Genomic DNA, 20,194 nt, shown 5'->3' on the forward strand with positions numbered 1-20,194 from the left:
AGATGTGGCAAGCGTAAGGTGGAGTGGAAATCAAATGCACTGCTTGATCTTTTGTCCTGCATGAAATTAAACTCAAACAGGCTGCATACTGAATTCAGCAGCTTTGGATAAAACAACAAAGAAACGTCAGGGAGAAAAGCTCTTGCTCAGAGGCGTGAATGGGGTTTGCTAAAGGTTGTCTTGATTCTACATGTAAAGTTAAAGACAAGGCATGCAAACAATCCATTCCGACAGGAGATACAAGTGGTTAACTTATAAAATATATGTATATTTGAAAAATTCAATTGCAAATGAGGTTTGAGAGAGAGAATGAATGCTTAAACTTCAGTCTTTTCCACACAAAGCAGCCAAATGTCTTCAAAAGACTTGAATATACTGCACCAGTTTTATTGACTTCTTTCTTACTTTTTAAGATCTTGGCAGTGTAGAATCTACATTCATTGTATGGAAAGTACATAATCAGATTACTTTGTTCAAATAACTAGTAATGCATTACATGTAAATTTACAAGAAAATATCAGAGTTACTTTTTCAAACAAGCTACTTTATTCACAGACACCCCTACGGTTTCCAAAAAAAATGTAACTTTTGGGGTTTTGTTGTAAAAAACACACAAGCAAGCCCAGTCCAAGTGACAAAAAGTAACGCAAAAATTGTTACTTACGCAATTAGTTACTTTTATGGAGTAATGCAATATTGCAATGCATTACTTCTAAAAGTTACTTTCCCCAACACTGACGTTGGCAACATGTTAAATCATGCTGGAAACATGCTAGCAATGTGTTAAAACATGCCAGCATCTTGTTAAAACATGCTAGAAACTTGTTAAAATATGCTAAAATTTGTTAACATGATAAAACATGCTATGCTAACTTGTTAAAATATGCTAGAAACATGTTAAAACATGCTAACAGCTTGCTACAACAAGCTGGCAACATGTCAAATCATGCTGGAAACATGCTAGCAATATGTTAGAATGCAATGTGTTACAAACAACGTGTATCACATGCAAACAATGTGAAAAAATGCCAGCAACTTGCTAAAACATGCTAGCATTGTGCTAAAACATGTTAACAACTTGTTACAACATGTTAGCAACTTGTTAAAACATGCTACAAATATGTTCAAATATGTTAACAACATGATAAAACATGTTATGGTAGCAACTTGTTAAAATATGCTAGCTTGCTACAAAATGTTGGCAACGTGTTAAACATGCTTAGAACATGTTAGCAATGTGTTAGAACATGTTAAAAATGTAAGCAATTTGCTAAAACATGCCAATAATGTGCCAAAACATGGTAACAACTTTATAAAACATGCTAGCAACTTGTTAAAATATGTTAGAAACATGCTAAAATATGTTAACAACATGATAAAACATTATATGCTAGCAACATGCTTGAAGCATGCTAGCAGTGTGTTAGAACATGTTAAAATGTGAACAATTTGCTAAAACATGCAAACAATGTTTTAAAACATGCTACAACATGGTAGCAACATGTTAAAACATGCCAGCAGCTTGCTACAGCATTCTGGCAATATGTTAAACATGCGTGAAACATGTTAGTAATGTGTTACAACATGTTAAAAATGTAAACAATTTGCTAAAACATGCCAACAATGTGCTAAAACATGCACACTTGGTAAAACATGGTAGCAACATGTTAAAACATGCAAGCAGCTTGCGTGTTAGAACATTAAAAATGTGAAGAACATGCTAAAACATGCCACAAAGTTGTTAAAATATGCTACAAACATGCTGAAATATGTTAACAACATGATAAAACATGCTATGCTAGCAACTTGTTAAATGCTAGAATGCTAGCATGTTTCAACATGATAAAACAGGCTAGCAACTTGCTAAAACATGTAAGCCATGTACTAAAACATGCCAGTACTAACCATGATTTTATTATAGTAAAAGTGTAGTAACCATGTTTTTTTGCACTATTGACAACTTTGCAAAACCACAGTTTTACTACAAATACCATGATTAAAATATAGTGCAGCAAAACCATGGTTAATTTGTGGTTACCACGGTTTAACTATAGTAAACATGTTTTTTGTTTGTTTTATTTGTAGTAAAATGGTTAATTTTCATAAGGGAACAACTTGTTAACTATGCTAGAAATGTACATGCTAGCAAAGTGTTAAAACATGCTAGCAGCTTGCTACAACATGCTGGCAGCGTGTTCAGTTATGCTAGAAACATGCTAGCAATGCATTAAGACATGTTAACAATATGAAGAGTTGGGTTCCAAAATGCTATAAATCCATTTAGATTAATTTAAGTAAAAATGTGTTTTCTTTACCAAGACAGTGCCAAGATAAAAAAACAAAACAAAACACTATTTTCTGTTTCAAACTTTCACATAACATCTTTAGGTTAAAATAACATTAAAAATTCAAATCCAGATTTTGATTTTCAAAGAAAACATGACAGAATAACACGGCGGATATCGCATTTTGCATACAATTAAAAATGAACTTTTCAATACTGAATAGATAAAATACTAATTTTGGCAGGAACGCAATTAAAAAAAAAAATAAAATAAAAAAAAAAGGCATTTATTGGAACCAAACTCTTCATATGTAAACAATTTGCTAAAACATACCAGAGCCTACCAACTTGTTTTTAGCAAAATCATTTTAACAAAAAAAAAAAAAAAAAAAAAAAAAAAAAAAAAAAACACTAAAGGAAACTCCTAGCAGGTCTTGTAAAGATCTAATGGTTTTTGTGCTTTAGCAGTCTGATGGGGTCTAATGGGGTCTAAAGTAGTCTAATATAGAGTTGTTATTGGTCTGACTTCTTCAGACTTCTCAGAGTATAACCTGCAAACTTCAAGCTTTTAAAGGTTATTTTAAACTTTCAGACAGGCCAGTATCAAAGTTTCTCATCAGTCTCAATCTATAGTTCCTTTAAATGCGCTCCAAGTTTTGAACAGTAATGTATGTATACAGTTAAAGGGGGCATGAGGGGAAAAGCTAGTAATGGATTACTTATAAAACAACTAGCACTGACAAATCCTGATTAAAGTTGGATGAAACTGTTCTGGCCCCATAGCAACTCTTTGCATTACAACAAGCAACTGCTTTGCAATAAAGGCAGAATGAAGATTCTGTTTGATTTATATCAGTCATCATCACAGTGCTGGAAGCATTGATGGGAAACCTCTCATCCACGCCTACGCAAACCATTCATCTGTTTCTGTCAGCAAAGACACTTCTGTGGCACGCTTCCACTCTGAGGTCTTACGTAGACGAAGACAATGAAGAAGAATATCTGTGTGGCGACTAGTCGAATAACAAGCTGTTAATGCTGTGATAAACACAAGGCTGCTGTCCAAAATGTGTGTCACACAGAGGGAATACAGAACTACACCATAGTGTAGAAGGAAAGAAAATTATGGTCAGTTTTGTTAACTAGAGTGTGCAGACTCATATCTCTCTTGTATGAAATGCAATGAATTCTAAGATGACAGCAAAAGCAAGTGAAGAATACTTTTCATCCTTTTCTCTACCTTATCAGTAATAAATGTGAAAGGCTATATAGCAGATGTCCTTTAATTAAAGTCTTCTTTAGAAGTGCCGGCAGGGTTGGTATTTTTGCAATAAACGTCAAACAAATAACAAAAAAACTGATGCAATTTAGAAGAAAATTCTTCACTTCAGAGATGGCACAATAATATCTCTATTAAATAAAATTGACCTGGGGTGGAATAAAATGATGCTTTCAAGAAAAAAGAAAAAGATTTCAAAGCAGGTTATTTTTATTCTAAACATTCTGGCTCTGTCCATCATACATAGAGGTAGAATAATGTTTAACATTTGCTGCTCTGACATTATGATCCAATTTCCTATGCATTGGTAAAATACAGTAAAATATTGTAAAATAGTATTACAATTTTAAATAACTGTTTTCTATTTTAATATATTTTAAAATCTAATTTATTCCTGTGATGCAAAGCAGAATTTGCAGAATCATTACTCCAGCCTCCAGTGTCACATCCTTCAGAAATCATTCTAATAAGCTGGTTTGCTGCACAAGAAACACTTCTATTATTATCAGAGTTGAAAACTCTGATGATGTATATATATATATATATGTGTGAGAGAGGTACTTCTTTATATATGGCATATATAAATAAACACACACACACACACACACACAGCATTTGTATTTATATTTCTATCATAATATTCAAACTAACTTTGTCCGATAATCTCCATTGTATGAAATATCATGTGGTGCGACCATCAAAAATCTACCATTTTGGGACTTTTATATTGAAATCCATTCAAATATAGGACATTGCCTCATATACCAATTTGCCAAGGGCCCACAGAATCATCATGCAGATTTGTAACTCTCTTTCAAATTTGGAAGAAAAACAAAAAATCCTTAATGGCTGGCATGTAGTTACCACATTTGGATATCATGAGGTATGACCTCAAAAAAAAAAACAACAACAACGAATATTAAGTTGTTTTTGCAATTATTATTATTTTTTTATTAATTTCATAGTGACCTTTCGTGGGAAGCTAGCTTGTTTTGTTCAGGTGGTCAATTCTGTGCTTGTAAAGTTTGACTGAATTTGAAATATCATATGGTGCGACCACTGCAGAGTTTTCAATTATAAATATATGTCCCAGATTGGCTGTTTTTGTGCTTTTATATTCAATTGATGGTTTAAATACATAATATACTTTATTTTAGTATCATTTGGAATAGATTTTTATGCAATTTCGGTCATTTCAGATGGTTTATGTTTATTCTTTGTACAATATGAGAGAAAATGCAAAAAATAATGATTTAAAAAATGTCATTTTAGTTTGGGAGTTATGCATTTATTAGCAATTTGTTATATATTTATTAATATCTATTTTAATCTATTTTACCAGATTCCACTGCCAAGCAAAGTAAAATAAATGCTCACCATAGGCAGCATGTTTATTCTGACCTTGCAGTCACGCACAAACTCCAGATGTAATTTTCTATTGTAAGACAGATGTTTATGATTTCATCTCAGAACCTGAGCCATTCTCAAAGACCTGCCCCCCTTAGTTACTGTTGCTACGTCCGACAAACCATGGCACTTTTATGCCACACATCATGTTCTCATGCATTGGAAAATACATTGCGGAGCAAAGAGGACACTGACAATACGTCAACATACAAGACAGAGCAGATTAATTTCGGTATTAAAGTCTCAGAGTTCAAATTTTGTCCTTTTCTTTTAGAAATTCAAACAACAAATAGTCTTGTGGCTCTTTAATGTGTCGTGACAGATCGCTGTAGCACCTCAGTTCAAGCAGCATGTGAACCAATTATCTTTTACAAGTTATAGCACAAAATAAATATGAAGGAACATTAGAAGGTATCTTGTTTCAACTTTGAATAGATGTATACACACTATTTTTTAAGTTCAAGTTTTTAAGTCCAACTTTAATCTGCTCTCCTGTCTGGTTTGTTTGTCGGACAAAAACGGCGGATTCGACAATATGATTGGTCAGATCGCCTGTTAATCAAACTCCCAGCAAAGGGTCAACTGAGCAGCCAAGACTGGGCAAAGTTTAGAAATAACTGGGTCTAAATAATGGTTTCTTTAAATAGATACTTTGTGTCATTTGTAGCGACCACTCATCATGTGGTCCGACCAATAATAGCAATAATTGTATTAAATTAAAAATAAATTATCTAATTTCTGTGGCTAAAATGTGAATCACTGCTACAGTATGCTTAAGTGAATGGTATTTTTAAAACATTTTATCAGTTTTATGCAATTTACAGAAAAATAAGTCTTGCTAAGGTGGCAAAAACTCAAAAGAAATGCAAATACTTTGTTTCTAAACACTGTAATTACTGTGAAAAAAAAATGTTAAGGAAATGAATTAATTTTAATAAAAATTATGGTTGCACCACATGACATTTTTTAAGACTATGGCCGAATCATGTAGATGATTTTTTTGTTGTTGTTTTTATTACATTCATAGTGTGCAAATACCAATGATGAAATCACGCTGACAAACACAATGCAAAAGCAAGTGTGACAACGCTATTTAAGATTGTATTATATTATGAGTTATCTTACTTGTTGCTCTCTGCTTCTTCCAGTTTCCAGTAAGCAGGGTCACTCCAGGGGCAGTGAGTGATGTTACAGCGGTGATCTGAGAGGGCAGGATGGGTAGCAAGCCTTCCCAACTGCTCCGTGTTCCTGTATGCCACAAAGAGAACATGGGAGATGATTTTACTATGCATGAAGGACAGAGACCTACTGAGAGAGAAAGACAGAATTACAGATTAAACAGACTGGTAAGGCCAAACTAGTTTCAAAATCTCGCTCAAAAAAAAAAAAAAAATTATATATATATGGACCAACTGGACCATCTTAAGCTGAAATGAGCTGTTTTTTACAGCAGGGATTGCATTAAACCATGTTCTTTCTGATTAACTGTGACGAACTGTGAAAAGTAATGCTATTAGAGAGAAGATGGCAAGGACACACTGCAAAATACACAAACATTATGCAGTACAAATCAGTCTGGCTATCCATTTTCCACAAGCCAATAAGGCTATGGATTAAATTCTAAATCTCAAACCCTGCATAAACAAACCTACAGGAGGACAAATCAGCAATATAACTCCCTAGATCGACATAAATGTTGCTTTCATCATTGGGAATCAAAAGAGCATTTCATTTTACTCTCTAAACTTATTAAACTGATCAAAGCTTCAATCAAAAGTTCGTCTGATTGGTTAAGCACTGAAAATGTTGGAAGAGGCTCGCGGCTCTTTCTCATCAACCGGGCCATATTTAACCTTTAATTTTCTAGCGTCTGTCCGAATTCTGCTCAACAGACTCTGCTTGTTCATAAAGGTTAATTACATTTGGCTTCAGCTCTGGGCTGGGCATTGCTGAAATCCAGAGGGGCTGACAGATTGTCAGGTTGAATATGTATGTGCCATTTCCACGAGCGCAGAAAGCAGATGCATTTTAAAGCATTTGTGATGTTCTGCTTCACAAAAACGGTTGAAGTTATTATGTTTTTTTTTCCCTTTTTTTTAGGATTTTATGTACCTTTTTTGTTTAGTTTTAGTTTTAGTTAACTATGATAACCCTGGTCGAAGAAGACATTTAATTGAAAATATGTATTATTTGCAGCTAGACAAAAATTTAATTATTTATTAATTTTACAAATTATTTATTTATTTATTTATTTTAATTAATTATCCATATGAAATGATAACTTGTTTGCCAAGAATCGATAAGTATAGTCTGTTTTCATTTAATGAAAGGAACATGTTTTTGCACAGAAAATGTAAAAAAAAAAAAAAAAAAAAGTTAAATGATGTAAACTGAAAGAAATTATACTAAAAACAATATATGTAAAATAATACAATAAAAAAATATATACCATCAATAAAAATAAATAAAATATAGTAATAAAAATAATAATATTTCCACAATACAGTTGCAGGCAGGCAGGTTTTTTTTTTAGTACCACTGTGTGTGTATTCATTTGGCTTTTTTTTTTTTTTTTTTTTTTTTTTTTTTTTAGTTAACTATGATAACCCTGGTGAAAGAATACATGTAATTGAAAATATGTATTATTTGCAGCTAGACAAAAATATATTTGAATGCAAGTTTATGTAAATTAAAATAACAAAAAATATCATTTATTTATTTATTTATTTATTTATCCATATGAAATGACTTGTTAGCAAAGTTCTCCTCAAAAAATATTTTTAAATGTAGAAGACTAATAAATCATTGCATTTGTTATTATTTCTGCGTCTGGAACCTAATTATGAAATAATATCAGTCACTGTTGTGTCCTGTCAGTTACTTTTCTGAAAAGACATATTGTGCATTATGGGAGTTAAATGAAGAGGGAGATGATGAGATCTGCTCATTAAAACATTTAATGATGCATGAACTCATGATTTGCATCTGTTCGCTGAAACAATACGGCTGTTCTTGCCATTACTTTCAGATCTGGGAGACATACAAATGCTGGATTGATAACCTTGGGCAGCGATAGATCATTACTACACTTCAGGATATCTGGCTTGTCTCTAGGTTACTGGGCATTAGTTTTCATTTATTTCACACAATGTTGTAAGGCCTGCGCCGTTTGAGGACGCGTCTTGCACATATCTCATCAATCTTGAATTAGCTGCTTGTCTTACGTATAAAAATCTGAGATCGTTTAATGAGAACAGGCACGCGGGCCTCTGTAAAAAGATGGCTTCCAGCTCAGTCATTAAATAATTAAAAGTGCATGATCAAAAACCTAAAAACTGATTAAAGCTACCAAAATCAACAACGAGAGTGTAGCGTTCACTGCCTTGCTGTCTAAATTACAACATAAGCTTGAGCAAACGTTTTCATTTTTTGAGCGCGCTAGCCCTTTAAACACCTTTTCTCTTCTCGCTTTGAGAATGAAAAAGGATGAATTTGCTCATAAAGGTTTAGAGGCGTCCTGTATAAACCCGTCTTCGCCCTGAACCGAGCGAATCAAAACAGGGTCGATCGGTTGATATTACTCTTGGGAAGGTTAAGAGACTTTGATGCGTTTTGATGTCAGGACTGATGGGATAGAGGGTGACAAGAGGACATTATCTGTAATCTGTTGTTATGAAGGCATCAGACAGAAGCAGTGAAAGCTTTCGGAATGACCTGTATGAGACAAATGGTTGCTAGGGGTGAGAGACGGAGACCTTTACAGTCGACATGATGCATGGTGATTTTCTGAGGTTAAAATGCAAGGTCTAAAACGGTGCATTTTGCTGCTCGCTGTTCGTTATTTGGTTTGAAGTTTTAGCCTAATGCTTTTGGCTAATAATGTAAGACTCCAAAACCAAGCTGACTACAGCCTGTATAGGAAATTAAACCTCATGTGTGACTGATTTCGAGTGTTCTACATAGGCAGCAATTCTGCATGGGAGACTCGACTCATAATTGATTCCAACTAGAGTTTGGCATTAGCATGTTGCTAGTCTAATGATGCATAAAAAGACACAGCGCACACAAATAGAGGGTAAAACTGTGTTGAATGACCTAGAGATACATTTGCAGGGCTCTACAGTGCGACTGAAAACTATGCGTGCGACTATGAAAAAAATTTAGGAGCACCAGTGTGACTGACCCGATCAGCATATTTGTGTTTGCGATCAGGGAAGCTTCAAAGGTTTTTGCAATGTTGAGTAATGTATCACAGACATATCTTACCAATTCTTTCATAAACAAAGTAAGTGATTCATTGTGCAGTGTAGAGAGCTGATTATAAGTTGATTATAATGGACTTTTGTGCGACTGCGATGAACTAAGATGAGTTACATTTTTAATGAATTTTAAGGGAGTTTGTAAATGAGATATTGATTTAATACAGCAGTTAAATAAACAAGAAGTTACTATTAAGTGACTAATATTGTCTGACTGTAACACTATTGCCTGATTTTACTCTATTTCATCATCAAAAATAGTTCTGAACAAGTCACAACTGAGCTGTTGTGCATCTCCATTCCAACACAGGGGTTTTGTTTATAAATGAACGTGCGCTTTTAAACAAATCTAGTGAATCAATGATTCAATTTCCTATTCATAAAGAGTCACTTGCTTTATTCCTAAATGAATCAGCTGTTCGAACGAATCAAATGAATGAATGATTCAGTAATTAAATCAGCAATTAAATCAAGTATCTTTTGTTGCCATGTGAGTTCCAGTGCCCCAAAGTCAATGGGATTTTTAGGTTAAATGCTTGAAATAAGGAATATGGCTTACAGTAGCATATTTTCATGCTTTGTTATAGGACATAAAATACACTAGTAATACCAGACTTGTAATTGTTTTTATGGCTTTATGTGTCTTGAAATAGGCTGGTAATGGACTACAGAGGTTGTCAGAGGCAATTTAATGTCATCACATCAAACAAGAAAACTCTTCCATTTTATACTTGTGCTCTTGCAAACTTTTCCAACTTCAGATTTCCAACTTGTACATTTTAAACAAAGATTGAAAGAGCTGTTGGAAGCTTAAAAGGATAGTTCGCCCAAAAAATTAAAATGACTGCATGTTTTACTCGCCCTCAAGCCATCCTAGGTGTATATGACTTTCTTCTTTCAGACAAATACAACTGGAGTTATATTAAAAAATGTCCTGGCTCTTCTAATCTTTATAATGGCAGTGAATGAGCATTGAGATTCTGAAGTCCAATAAAGTTTGAATAAAACATACAAGAATCATAACTTTTGTTAGTCGCAGAGCTGCTTTTCTGCAATAATCCAAAATGCCAATGCACAAATCCTTTTGGCTTGTTGTTGAGGAAATCAAGGTAATACAAACGTCTGCATTTTCCTACAAAAAATATGTAGCGACTGCTTTGCATTATGGAAGTGACATCTTAGTATGCGCTAAAATAAATTATTTTATAAGGAAACATTAAAGGAGAAGTCCACTTCCAAAACAAAGATTTACATATAATGTACTCACCCCCTTGTCATCCAAGATGTTCATGAGGAAAACATTTCTGCATTTTCTCCATATAATGGACTGATATGGTGCCCCGATTTTGAACTTCCAAAATGTAGTTTGAATGCGGCTTCAAACAACCCCAAATACGGTTGTAAACAATCCTAGCCGAGAAAGAAGGGTCTTATCTAGTGTAACGATCTGTTATTTTACTTTTTAATGCCAAACGCTCGTCTTGTCTTAATCTGCCTGAACAATTTTTTTCCGGTTCATGACAGTTAGGGTATGTTGAAAAACTCCCATCTCATGTTCTCCCTTAAATTCGAAATCGTCCTATATCGCTGTTTTACCTTTTTTGTTAAGGGTGTTTGATCTTCTTTTCATGTTCACTTTGCAAAGACTGGGTCGGTACTTCTGCAGTGATGTAGGATGATTTTGAAATGATTTTTGAAGTTGAGGGAGAAAATACGATTGGAGTTTTTTAACATACCCTAACTGTCTTGAGCCAGAATACACAGAGTTCAGGGAGAGAAAGGCAAGATGAGCGTTTGAGATTAGAAAGTATTTAAATTGTATTTTTTTAATGACCCTTCTTCCTCAGCTGGGATCGTTTACAACTGCATTTAGGATCATTTGAAGCCACATTTAAACTGCCTTTTGAAAGTTCAAAATCGTTCAAAGTCCATTATATGAAGAAAAATGCTGCAATGTTTTCCTCAAAAACAGAATTTCTTTACGACTGAAGAAAGAAAGACATGAAAATCTTAGATGACAAGGGGGTGAGTACATTATAATATGAATCTTTGTTTTGGAAATGGACTTCTCCTTTAAGCAATAAAATGCAAATGTATGCAGCTTACGAAGTTCTAAGTGTCTACAGGTTTCTTATCTTCTACTGTTCATTGTTGTGATTTATATGTGGTTTTTGTTTAACCACACAAAAAACAGTAGCTGATTATTCAAAGTGAATACATAAATAGCCTAGCAATTGCACAGTTCATAAGAAGAGATTCTAAGAATCCACCTTGTGAGATTCTGCAATATTTCATGCAACTCTCTCAGAATACCTTCCCACAAAATGTGCATTCAGAAAGTGGAGAAGTACAGGTAGTCTCATCCATGCTGCGAGTGACTGCCAAAATAACCTGTGAAAAGCATATTGCAGCATGGATCTGTAGCGACACCAGCTTCCAGCCTATGAGTTACGCATAGGTTTGTGTATACATTTCAAAATATTAGCATAGTCTATTTACGAACAGACCACGTCTTTTATTAGACGCATTTGTCATAAAGAAAGAGGTGAACTGTAATGCACCCATTGTGTATCTCAGTAATTTGTATCAATTTACAATTCCTGTCATGCTCATGCGACCGAGAGAATAATAAATGTTTATTTATTTGGGAAGCAGAACAGCCTCTTCATTATGAATGAGAATGTATTGCTACTGCTGACACTGGACCTTGACTGAAGTCCCGTACCTGATCGTATCTGCTCACCGAGACGATTCGCTGGGCTTACCATCAGATACGCTTCTGTAACTTCTGATTATATTCATTCAGAACTGGGTAGCTGGTCAATTTTTATGGACCTTTTATCACATCACCAGCCCTTTTAAACAAGATCACCACCATGAAGGTGCTAACTAATAATCCTGAAAGTGAATGAGCAAATTTGACTTAGAAGTTATAAGGAAAAAGGTAAATAATCATCATGTTGTAAATAATGTGCAAAAACAACACATTTGTAGCATTACATTAGCATTTCATTTACACATTAATCATAACAATCACTTTTAGGTGGTATTTTAATTTTATTTATTTATTTTTTGGTCTTATCTGTCTCAAATATATTTAACTTTTGTACTACAGAAAAAAGGCTGAACAAGCTTGATCAAACTAGAAAAGTAGTTTCATCATCCTGAACCCAAAAATCTTATATAAACTGCAATATTGTCTGGAGCTGTAAGCAAATATACAAATTTTCTCCCATTCTTTCTTCATACAGTGAATTATGTAGTGACAGTAAATGAGTGAACAAGTCACCACCATACTGAAATATAATGACAAACATAAGCAGAGACAAAATTTCCCATAATCAGTGCTGTCTCTCAGAAAGAAAAAAAGAAAAAATAAACTGACTAGAGCACACAATGATTTTCATAAACAAAATGTGTAACTGTAAAAGCTGTTCATTTGAAAATTGTACATTTGTAACTATAAAAACAAACATAAACAAATAAACAAACGCTACTGCTTAAAAGTTTGGGGTCTGTAAGGTTTATTTATTTATTTGTATTTTTGAAAATACAGTAAACACTAGTACTGTGATATATTATTGCAAATATTATATTTTTTAAATATAAATATTATATAATTACCGAATATATGTTTGTGTATACACTGCCGTTCAAAAGTTTGGGATCAGTATGATTTTTAATGTTTTTAATGTTTTTTTATACTCATCAAGGCTGCATTTACTTGATCAAAAATACAGAAAAAATGTAATATTGAGAATAGTGTTTTATATTCATATATTTTACAATATAATTTATTTTTGTGATGCAAAGCTGAATTTTTATCAGCCACTACTTCAGTTTTCAGTGTCACATGATTCTTCAAAAATCGTTCTAATATGCTGATTAATTACTGTTATTATCAATGTTGGAAACAGTTATGCTGCTTTATTTTTTTTTTTTTTTTTTTTGCTTATTATGAATAAAAGTTAAAAAGTACAGCTTTATTCTTTTTTCAACAATATAAGTCTTTGAGTAAAACAGTTTACTTACTACTTTGAATGATGCTTACTTAAAATATTCAAGTAGCCACAAAGAAACCAATGACATTAATAAACCAGTGAGAGGCAGCAGTGCACTAATATGTTGCTAATTTGCAAAATAACAACAGAAGAAGAAAATATTTTTTTTTTTTTGAGGTGGCAATTGTTAATATGCAGTTATTTTTCACTACTTACCTTCACTCATTTCCCAAAGTCATCTTGAATGTTGTTTCAGTACAACTATATATTTGAGAGAACATCACATAAGCTGACTTCATAAATTGATGTTGATTTTCGTAAAATGTTGTTGGTGTGTCTTATTTTATTTATTTATTTTTTTGTTATTATTATTATTATTATTTTTTTTATTTTTTTTTTACTTACCATTATAGTGATTAATGTTCCGTTTGGTTGGGCACTTGGAACTTTGCTTTTCTTATTATAATTTTCTTCCTATTGATGCAGCAATGCAACATGAAGTCATAGTTTTTGATTTCAAGGGAAGAAAAGTAGTAAGTAGGTTGCTTTTAGAAGGTAACCTTCAAGTTCTGTTATTTCAGTTAGCTAAATCTTTCCAATTCTTTAGCTAATATATTTTTTATGTTTATTAATGATCTTTTACAATTTTATTGTTCTTCATAAACACCTTGAGAAACTTTATTGGGTTGAGACAGTCCTTTAATATTTGTGATAACGTGCTCAAGTCACAAACTTGAACATTCAGCACATGAATCACAACAATGGTAACAATTCAATTTTATTTATTTTTATTAATTGTGACAATAACCATTATATTATTTTATTTTCTCTTTTTGTTGTGTTACTGCTGACACAAGTCAGTAAATAAAATTAGCAAATAAAAACAACAACAGTAAAACAAAGCAATTGCATAATTTATTCATGCCGCAGTGCACTCTGGGAGTCAGTGAGTAGCTATACTAAGTCAAGTGTAAGCCTAAAGTAAATGATTAAGTACCCCCTACAGTTCTTTTTTAGTTACTAGAACTCTCGTGTAAGTAAACTATACTAAGCATTTGTCAGTACAGCATACTATTCTTATTTCACTTTACTTAGTTTTTTTAAGGCAATCGGTTTGCATGCTTTTTTTAAGTAAGCCCAACTAATTAGATTTTACAGTGCACTTTTTAGCACTTTAACACATCCTTGGTGAATAAAAGTATTAATTTCTTTAAAAAAAAAAATAATAAAATCACAGGTTCCAACAAAATATTAAGCAGCACAACTGTTTTCAACATTGATAGCAAAGCTCGATTGTCAGCATCTTTCATAATAATACATATTCCCATTTTGGATCAATTTATTGCATCCTTGCTGAATTAAAGTATGAGTTTCTTTCAAAAAAAAAAAAAAAAAAAAAAAAAAAAATATATATATATATATATATATATATATATATATATATATATATATATATATATATATATATATTATTAAAAATCGTACTGACCCCAAACTTTTACTTCCCAAAATTGGCTATTACAAATTTAACAATGAGGAAAAGTGCTGTTTGGAGAGAATTCAATCTGAATCAATAAAAACTATTTTGTATTAACTAAATCTCTCAACGGTCCAGTTGTTTTTCTCAACAGCACATGAAAAGACTTTTAAGGTTACGTGACTTTAAAGTTTTCTGGGCTCAAAACACCTTTTGGGTCATTTGAACTTCCAGCTCTGATATCAGTGCAGTTTTAATAAGTATTGATGTGCTGCACAGCCATAAACCATGTAAATCACCTTTCTGCCTCTCGCTTTCACAAACTCTAGGGAACAATGATGCTGCTTTTATTTACGTATAATGTGTAATAATATCACATGCTGTGAGATAATTAAACCTACGGCTTCAAAACTCTGTGCTTCATAATCCATTTTATGAGTCATAGTATTTACGACAAACTCAGAGAGTCTCTGAGCGCTGGCTGCCTCTCCCTACCATTTCAAACCTCGCCCTGCCAAAACGTCTCGTATCAAAGAAACAAAGGAATAAAATGTGACCTAGTTGAGTCCCACGGCACATCAAACGCACATCAGAATCAATGAGCGAAGACGTGCGGCACATCTGCCAAGAATCGCGAGCATTTCAACTCCTGAGACTACTGTTGGCCTTAAGACGCAACCGAACCGAAGGCTTCCTTTGTGGAGGCATCAAGAACTCCCTCTTGCGAGCTAAACGCACTGGCCCAAGGGCGAGAGTGTTTTGGGAGTGATGGGTTGAATGTTAAAAGCTGTGCTTAAACTCTTCCTTTAATTAATTCTGGGAATAATTATGAAAAGCCCAGTGTGGGTTGGAGTTTAGTGCCTGAGAGATTTAGGTTATCTGGGTGTAAGCCCGCTAAAAACAAAATGAATTTTATATTTTACAACATCAGCCTGTGATCCTTTGATTGGATAATGGGTTTCACTGTGAAGTATTATTGCATTCATTATTGTTGCCAAAACTAATCCCGCTCATAACATCCGTGAAATTGATACACGCTATCAGATACAGCTTCTGAAGGCTTCTAAGATTGGAGTTGTGGCGATGCAACCTATACTGTCAATCTCCGGATCCAAATTTCTAGTTTTTCACGGGGCCAAAAGTGAGGCTCTTACCCCTTTTAGGCTGTCACGTCTCCAAAACTTTGAAGATGAGTTCCTGTTTGTAATATCGTCCTGTCATATAAAAATGACAACGCAATTTCACAAGCTGTCCTCACTGGAGCACTTCGCCATGGCCTGCACTCGATATCTCTCCCTGTAATTTTCCCATCGAGTGGCACTTTAATCAGTCTTATTTCTATATTTGGGAAAACTGATTGAAATACTGTTTTTTGCAATCACAAGATTGCATGTGAACACATGGACGTGCACGTACGCGCTTGTCGACCTATGCTTTCTGATACTGATCTACCGTTATCTGTTTTTGAAGGATGTCACGCCTCAGCAGTGCATTGTGGGAGGCCAATCAGACCTGTCGCACCAAGGTTGCCACCCCTGGCCTTGCTAATCTCCCCAAACAGATCCGTCTAAAGATCAGGTAAACAAAAGGCCTCAGATGCGTGACATTAATTTGGGAATTACACAGATCAGCAGGGCTGAACAAACCCATAGAGACAGAGGAAAGTGAGGAACTCAACAAAATTTAGGCAGTTTGAATATCGACATTTTAATTCCACATTAACAAAAATTCCAACATTTCAAAATTTAAAATCAGTTGTTCCATTGGGCCTGCTCCTTTTAGATCTTAAAGGCATAGTTCACCCCAAAATGAAAATTCTGTCATCATTTACTCACCCTAATATAAATCCAAACCTGAACCTATATAATAGACATTATATAGAGAGATTTTCTCTATAATAAAAGAGTGAGTAAATGATGGCCGAATTTTTATTTTTGGATGAATTATACCTTTGGTTATGGGGTCATCATGATCACTAGGTTGAAATCAAACAAAGGAGTACAAATCATTCCAGAATGCATCAACTAAGTGGACAGATACATTAAGTGCATATGGGAGGATGTGCAAGAGACAAATTGGCCTTTTTGGACTCAGCAGTTTGAATAAAAGAAGGCAGGATACTGGACATCAAAGTCTGCAAGAAACACAAATCAATACCTACTGTTTGATTCTGATAACCCACTAAAACAAAAGTTCAAAAGTGTCATTAGGACACTTCACTTCTGGGGCAATAATGGGCAAACTTGCTCAGACTTTAGACACAAGGCAGCTCAGTGCTTCAAAAGACAATTTAAAAATCAAAACATTGGCTGAAAGGACCAATAGGTCTGTAAGTGCATCAAAACAACAGTAAGACCAGGGGAACAACACATTGTTATCTCATTTTTGGTCAAGCACCAGAATTTCATTATTGACCAAATGCTATAATCGTTCACTCAAACACAACATCAGGGTTGCCAGGTTTTCACAACAAAGCCCGCTCAATTACTACTCAAAACAACCCAATCGCCCAGTTCCCCCAGTGAAAATCGCATTCTGGGAGGTAAAAAAATGTTTTTTGGCTGGGTTCCCCTATAAAAATTTGCATTCCAGGGGCTAAATGTCACGTTATTGGAGTCGCTTCAACCCGTGGCAGTGTTAAAACAGCCCAATTTTGCAGGAAATACACAAACTTGGCAACACTGTACAACTCCGCCAGTTCATTACTTATCAGAAACTTGCCAAAATAAAAGCTTTCTGATTTTAGGTTTTGAAAATGTTGAAAATTAAAAGAACAAAAATAAATAAATAAATAAATTGTAAATATTAAAATTGTATTTTTTAAGTGTACTTTTCTTTAATAGTTTTATTTAACGGGTCACACTGTGAACACTACACCTAATCTCCAAGCACTCTTATGAGAACCAGACCAAAAAACCTGTGCCTGTATAGATGATGGATGGATGGATGGATGAACGAATCCATGAACAAACAAAAGAATGAAAGAAGGATGGATGGAATGAACAAATGATGGATGGATGGATGGATGGATGGATGATGGATGGATGGATGGAACGAACGAACAAACGAACAAAATAAATGGGAAATGGAACAAATGAACAAAACAGATAGAAAGATTGACAAATAGATGGAATGAACAAACAAACAAACAAACAAAGGATGGATGGATGGATGGATGGAGTGAACAAACAAATGGATGAATGAAAAAATGATGGATAGATAGAATGAACAAATGACAAATGAACAAACAAACAAACAAAAGATGGATGGAACAAACCAACCAACCAAGGATGGATGGAATGCACGGACGAAATGAACGAATGAACGATGGATGGATGGAACAAACGAACAAAATAAATGGATGATGGAACAAATAAACGAAAGAGATAGAAAGACTGACAGACAGACAGACAGATAGATGGAATGAACAAACAAACAAACAAAGGATAGATAGAGTGAACAAACAAATGGATGAATGAAAAAACGATGGATAGATAGAATGAACAAATGACAAATGAACAAACAAACAAACAAAAGATGGATGGAACAAAATAACCAACCAAGGATGGATGGAACACACAAACGATGGATGGATGGAAGGAACAAACAAATGAATAAATGAACAAACAAACAAAGGATGGATCGAACAATAGATAGATAGATAGATAGATAGATAGATAAAAATTCAACCTTGGTGAACATAGGAAACATCTTTCAAAAACATAAAAAAAAAAAAAAAATCTTAATTATATATTCTGGTAGCATATACTGTATATACCGGTCAAAATTTTGACAAAATGACTTTTTTTTTTTTATTCATACACCTGCAGGTATCTGCTATAGTAACTTTAACAGCAGTAGTCTTTAAATAAAGTGAAGCTGACACTGAAAATGTGTTCATCGCTGCTTTCAGGTTGTTAATCAAGTCACAACTAAAATTAAACATCAAATGAGATCCTGCTCCTGTTAATACATCCACTGGCATATATTTGCAATTTTACTTGATTGCTTGATTTATTAAAAAAGGGGGAAAGCCATTTATTCCAGCATGGGAATTGAACCCAGGCTGCTCTGCATAGAAAAATAGCACTTCTAGCTTTGGCTCAACTACACACTGCATAAATCTAATGATGCATATGAACATTTCCTAAATATTTTGGTGGGTTTATACGATAATGCAGTTTTAATTTATGTTTTGTTTTACTTCATAGAAACTGCATGTATTCGATTTTTACAGACATGGACTGACAATGGCACAGGGTGCTTAGGGAAAAGCTCTGACACAATTCAAACACTGATGCTTGCAACTCCCACAACGATCCCCAGTCTTTGTGACTGTAAAGAGGTTTAACTTCTGGGAAATCCTAAAACAATTCGAGTTTAGCCAGACATCTGAGACGAGGCAATCCTTGATTGTTTCCTAAATTGTCGTGTCGAAAGAGGCAAAGTAGTACAAGTGAAACATGGATGGAAAATGTTAATGCTAAGTGAGTTCTCACTATGTGGTCAGGACTACTCTTTCTTATATGAATTATTTAATTCCAGCATGCTTTGTTAAAGAATGACTTTTTTTTTTTTCAGAGAACAGCACTATGTGAGCAGAAAATAGGCAGCAAAGACTTTCCTGCAAGGTCCTTTTTGTGATATGGCTGTTTGCTTGCTCTTCATTATGTGCTCTGTTCTGTTTGTCTTACTAATGAATTTGGATTTAATTTGAGATCTAGATAAGAGGACATGGATGTACTTCTGTCCCTAGGAAGTGCTGGGTCAATAGAGATTACAAGAGTGAAGTAAGTCAATTATACTAAATGCCAGCCATTTTCCATCTGTGAAGAACATCTCTTGCTTTAAAGGTCACTTAGGATCTTTAGACAGGTGTTCAATCTTGCTTCTGGACATCTACGTTCCTGCAGCATTTATGGGTAATAGAATTACAAGCCCACCTTGTAAATGACTGCACAAAAAATGTACTTTGCTGTGTACAAAAAATGTAGTGCACTGTAGAAGTAGGAAGCCGTCAACAATGCAACTCGCCATTTCCTTATAATTAATTGTGAAATTTACTAATGATTTCAGTTAAAAAAATCAGTAAAAAAAAAAAGTCACGTTTAAATTCTAAAGATCTAAAACAGTACTGAATGCAAATAAATGCAACCAACCATATAATCATACCTGTAGTGGTTAAGTTTCCAACTTTTAATAGAAATTAGAAAATGCCCTCAATATCTTGATAGTTCTTGATATTTTTGAGATTTGGATTCAACCAAACTATGCGTATATTCAGTAAAAAACTAGACAAAAATCAGTCAATATTCACTGGGCAATGGGTTTTGTGCAGGGAATTACTGGCATATGTAAATGTAAATGTAAATAAATGCAAATAATAATGAATTCTAATTTTCAATTTTAAAGACATTGTTTTAAGGACAAACTCAGTTGAGAACCACCATGATGTTACGTTGCATGAGAAGCATTCTGAAATCTATG

At 33.9% G+C, this 20,194-nt stretch overlaps 1 protein-coding gene and 1 long non-coding RNA gene across 2 annotated transcripts in view; one reads left to right on the top strand and one right to left on the bottom strand.

Moving 5' to 3' along the window:
- Positions 1 to 6,245, top strand: part of LOC127174317 (uncharacterized) — a 62,457-nt gene extending 56,212 nt beyond the window's left edge. The window contains exon 4 of the long non-coding RNA XR_007828869.1: positions 6,119 to 6,245. This is a non-coding gene — a long non-coding RNA (uncharacterized LOC127174317). The remainder of the gene's footprint in view (positions 1 to 6,118) is intronic.
- Positions 1 to 20,194, bottom strand: part of tcerg1l (transcription elongation regulator 1 like) — a 110,897-nt gene that overhangs the window by 15,990 nt on the left and 74,713 nt on the right. Inside the window, exon 6 of the mRNA XM_051124700.1 lies at positions 6,096 to 6,218. Within this exon, the coding sequence (XP_050980657.1) occupies positions 6,096 to 6,218 (123 nt within the window). The remainder of the gene's footprint in view (positions 1 to 6,095; positions 6,219 to 20,194) is intronic.

This window comes from Labeo rohita, chromosome 12 (genome assembly GCF_022985175.1).
Source record: "Labeo rohita strain BAU-BD-2019 chromosome 12, IGBB_LRoh.1.0, whole genome shotgun sequence".
Taxonomy (NCBI): Eukaryota; Metazoa; Chordata; class Actinopteri; order Cypriniformes; family Cyprinidae; genus Labeo; species Labeo rohita.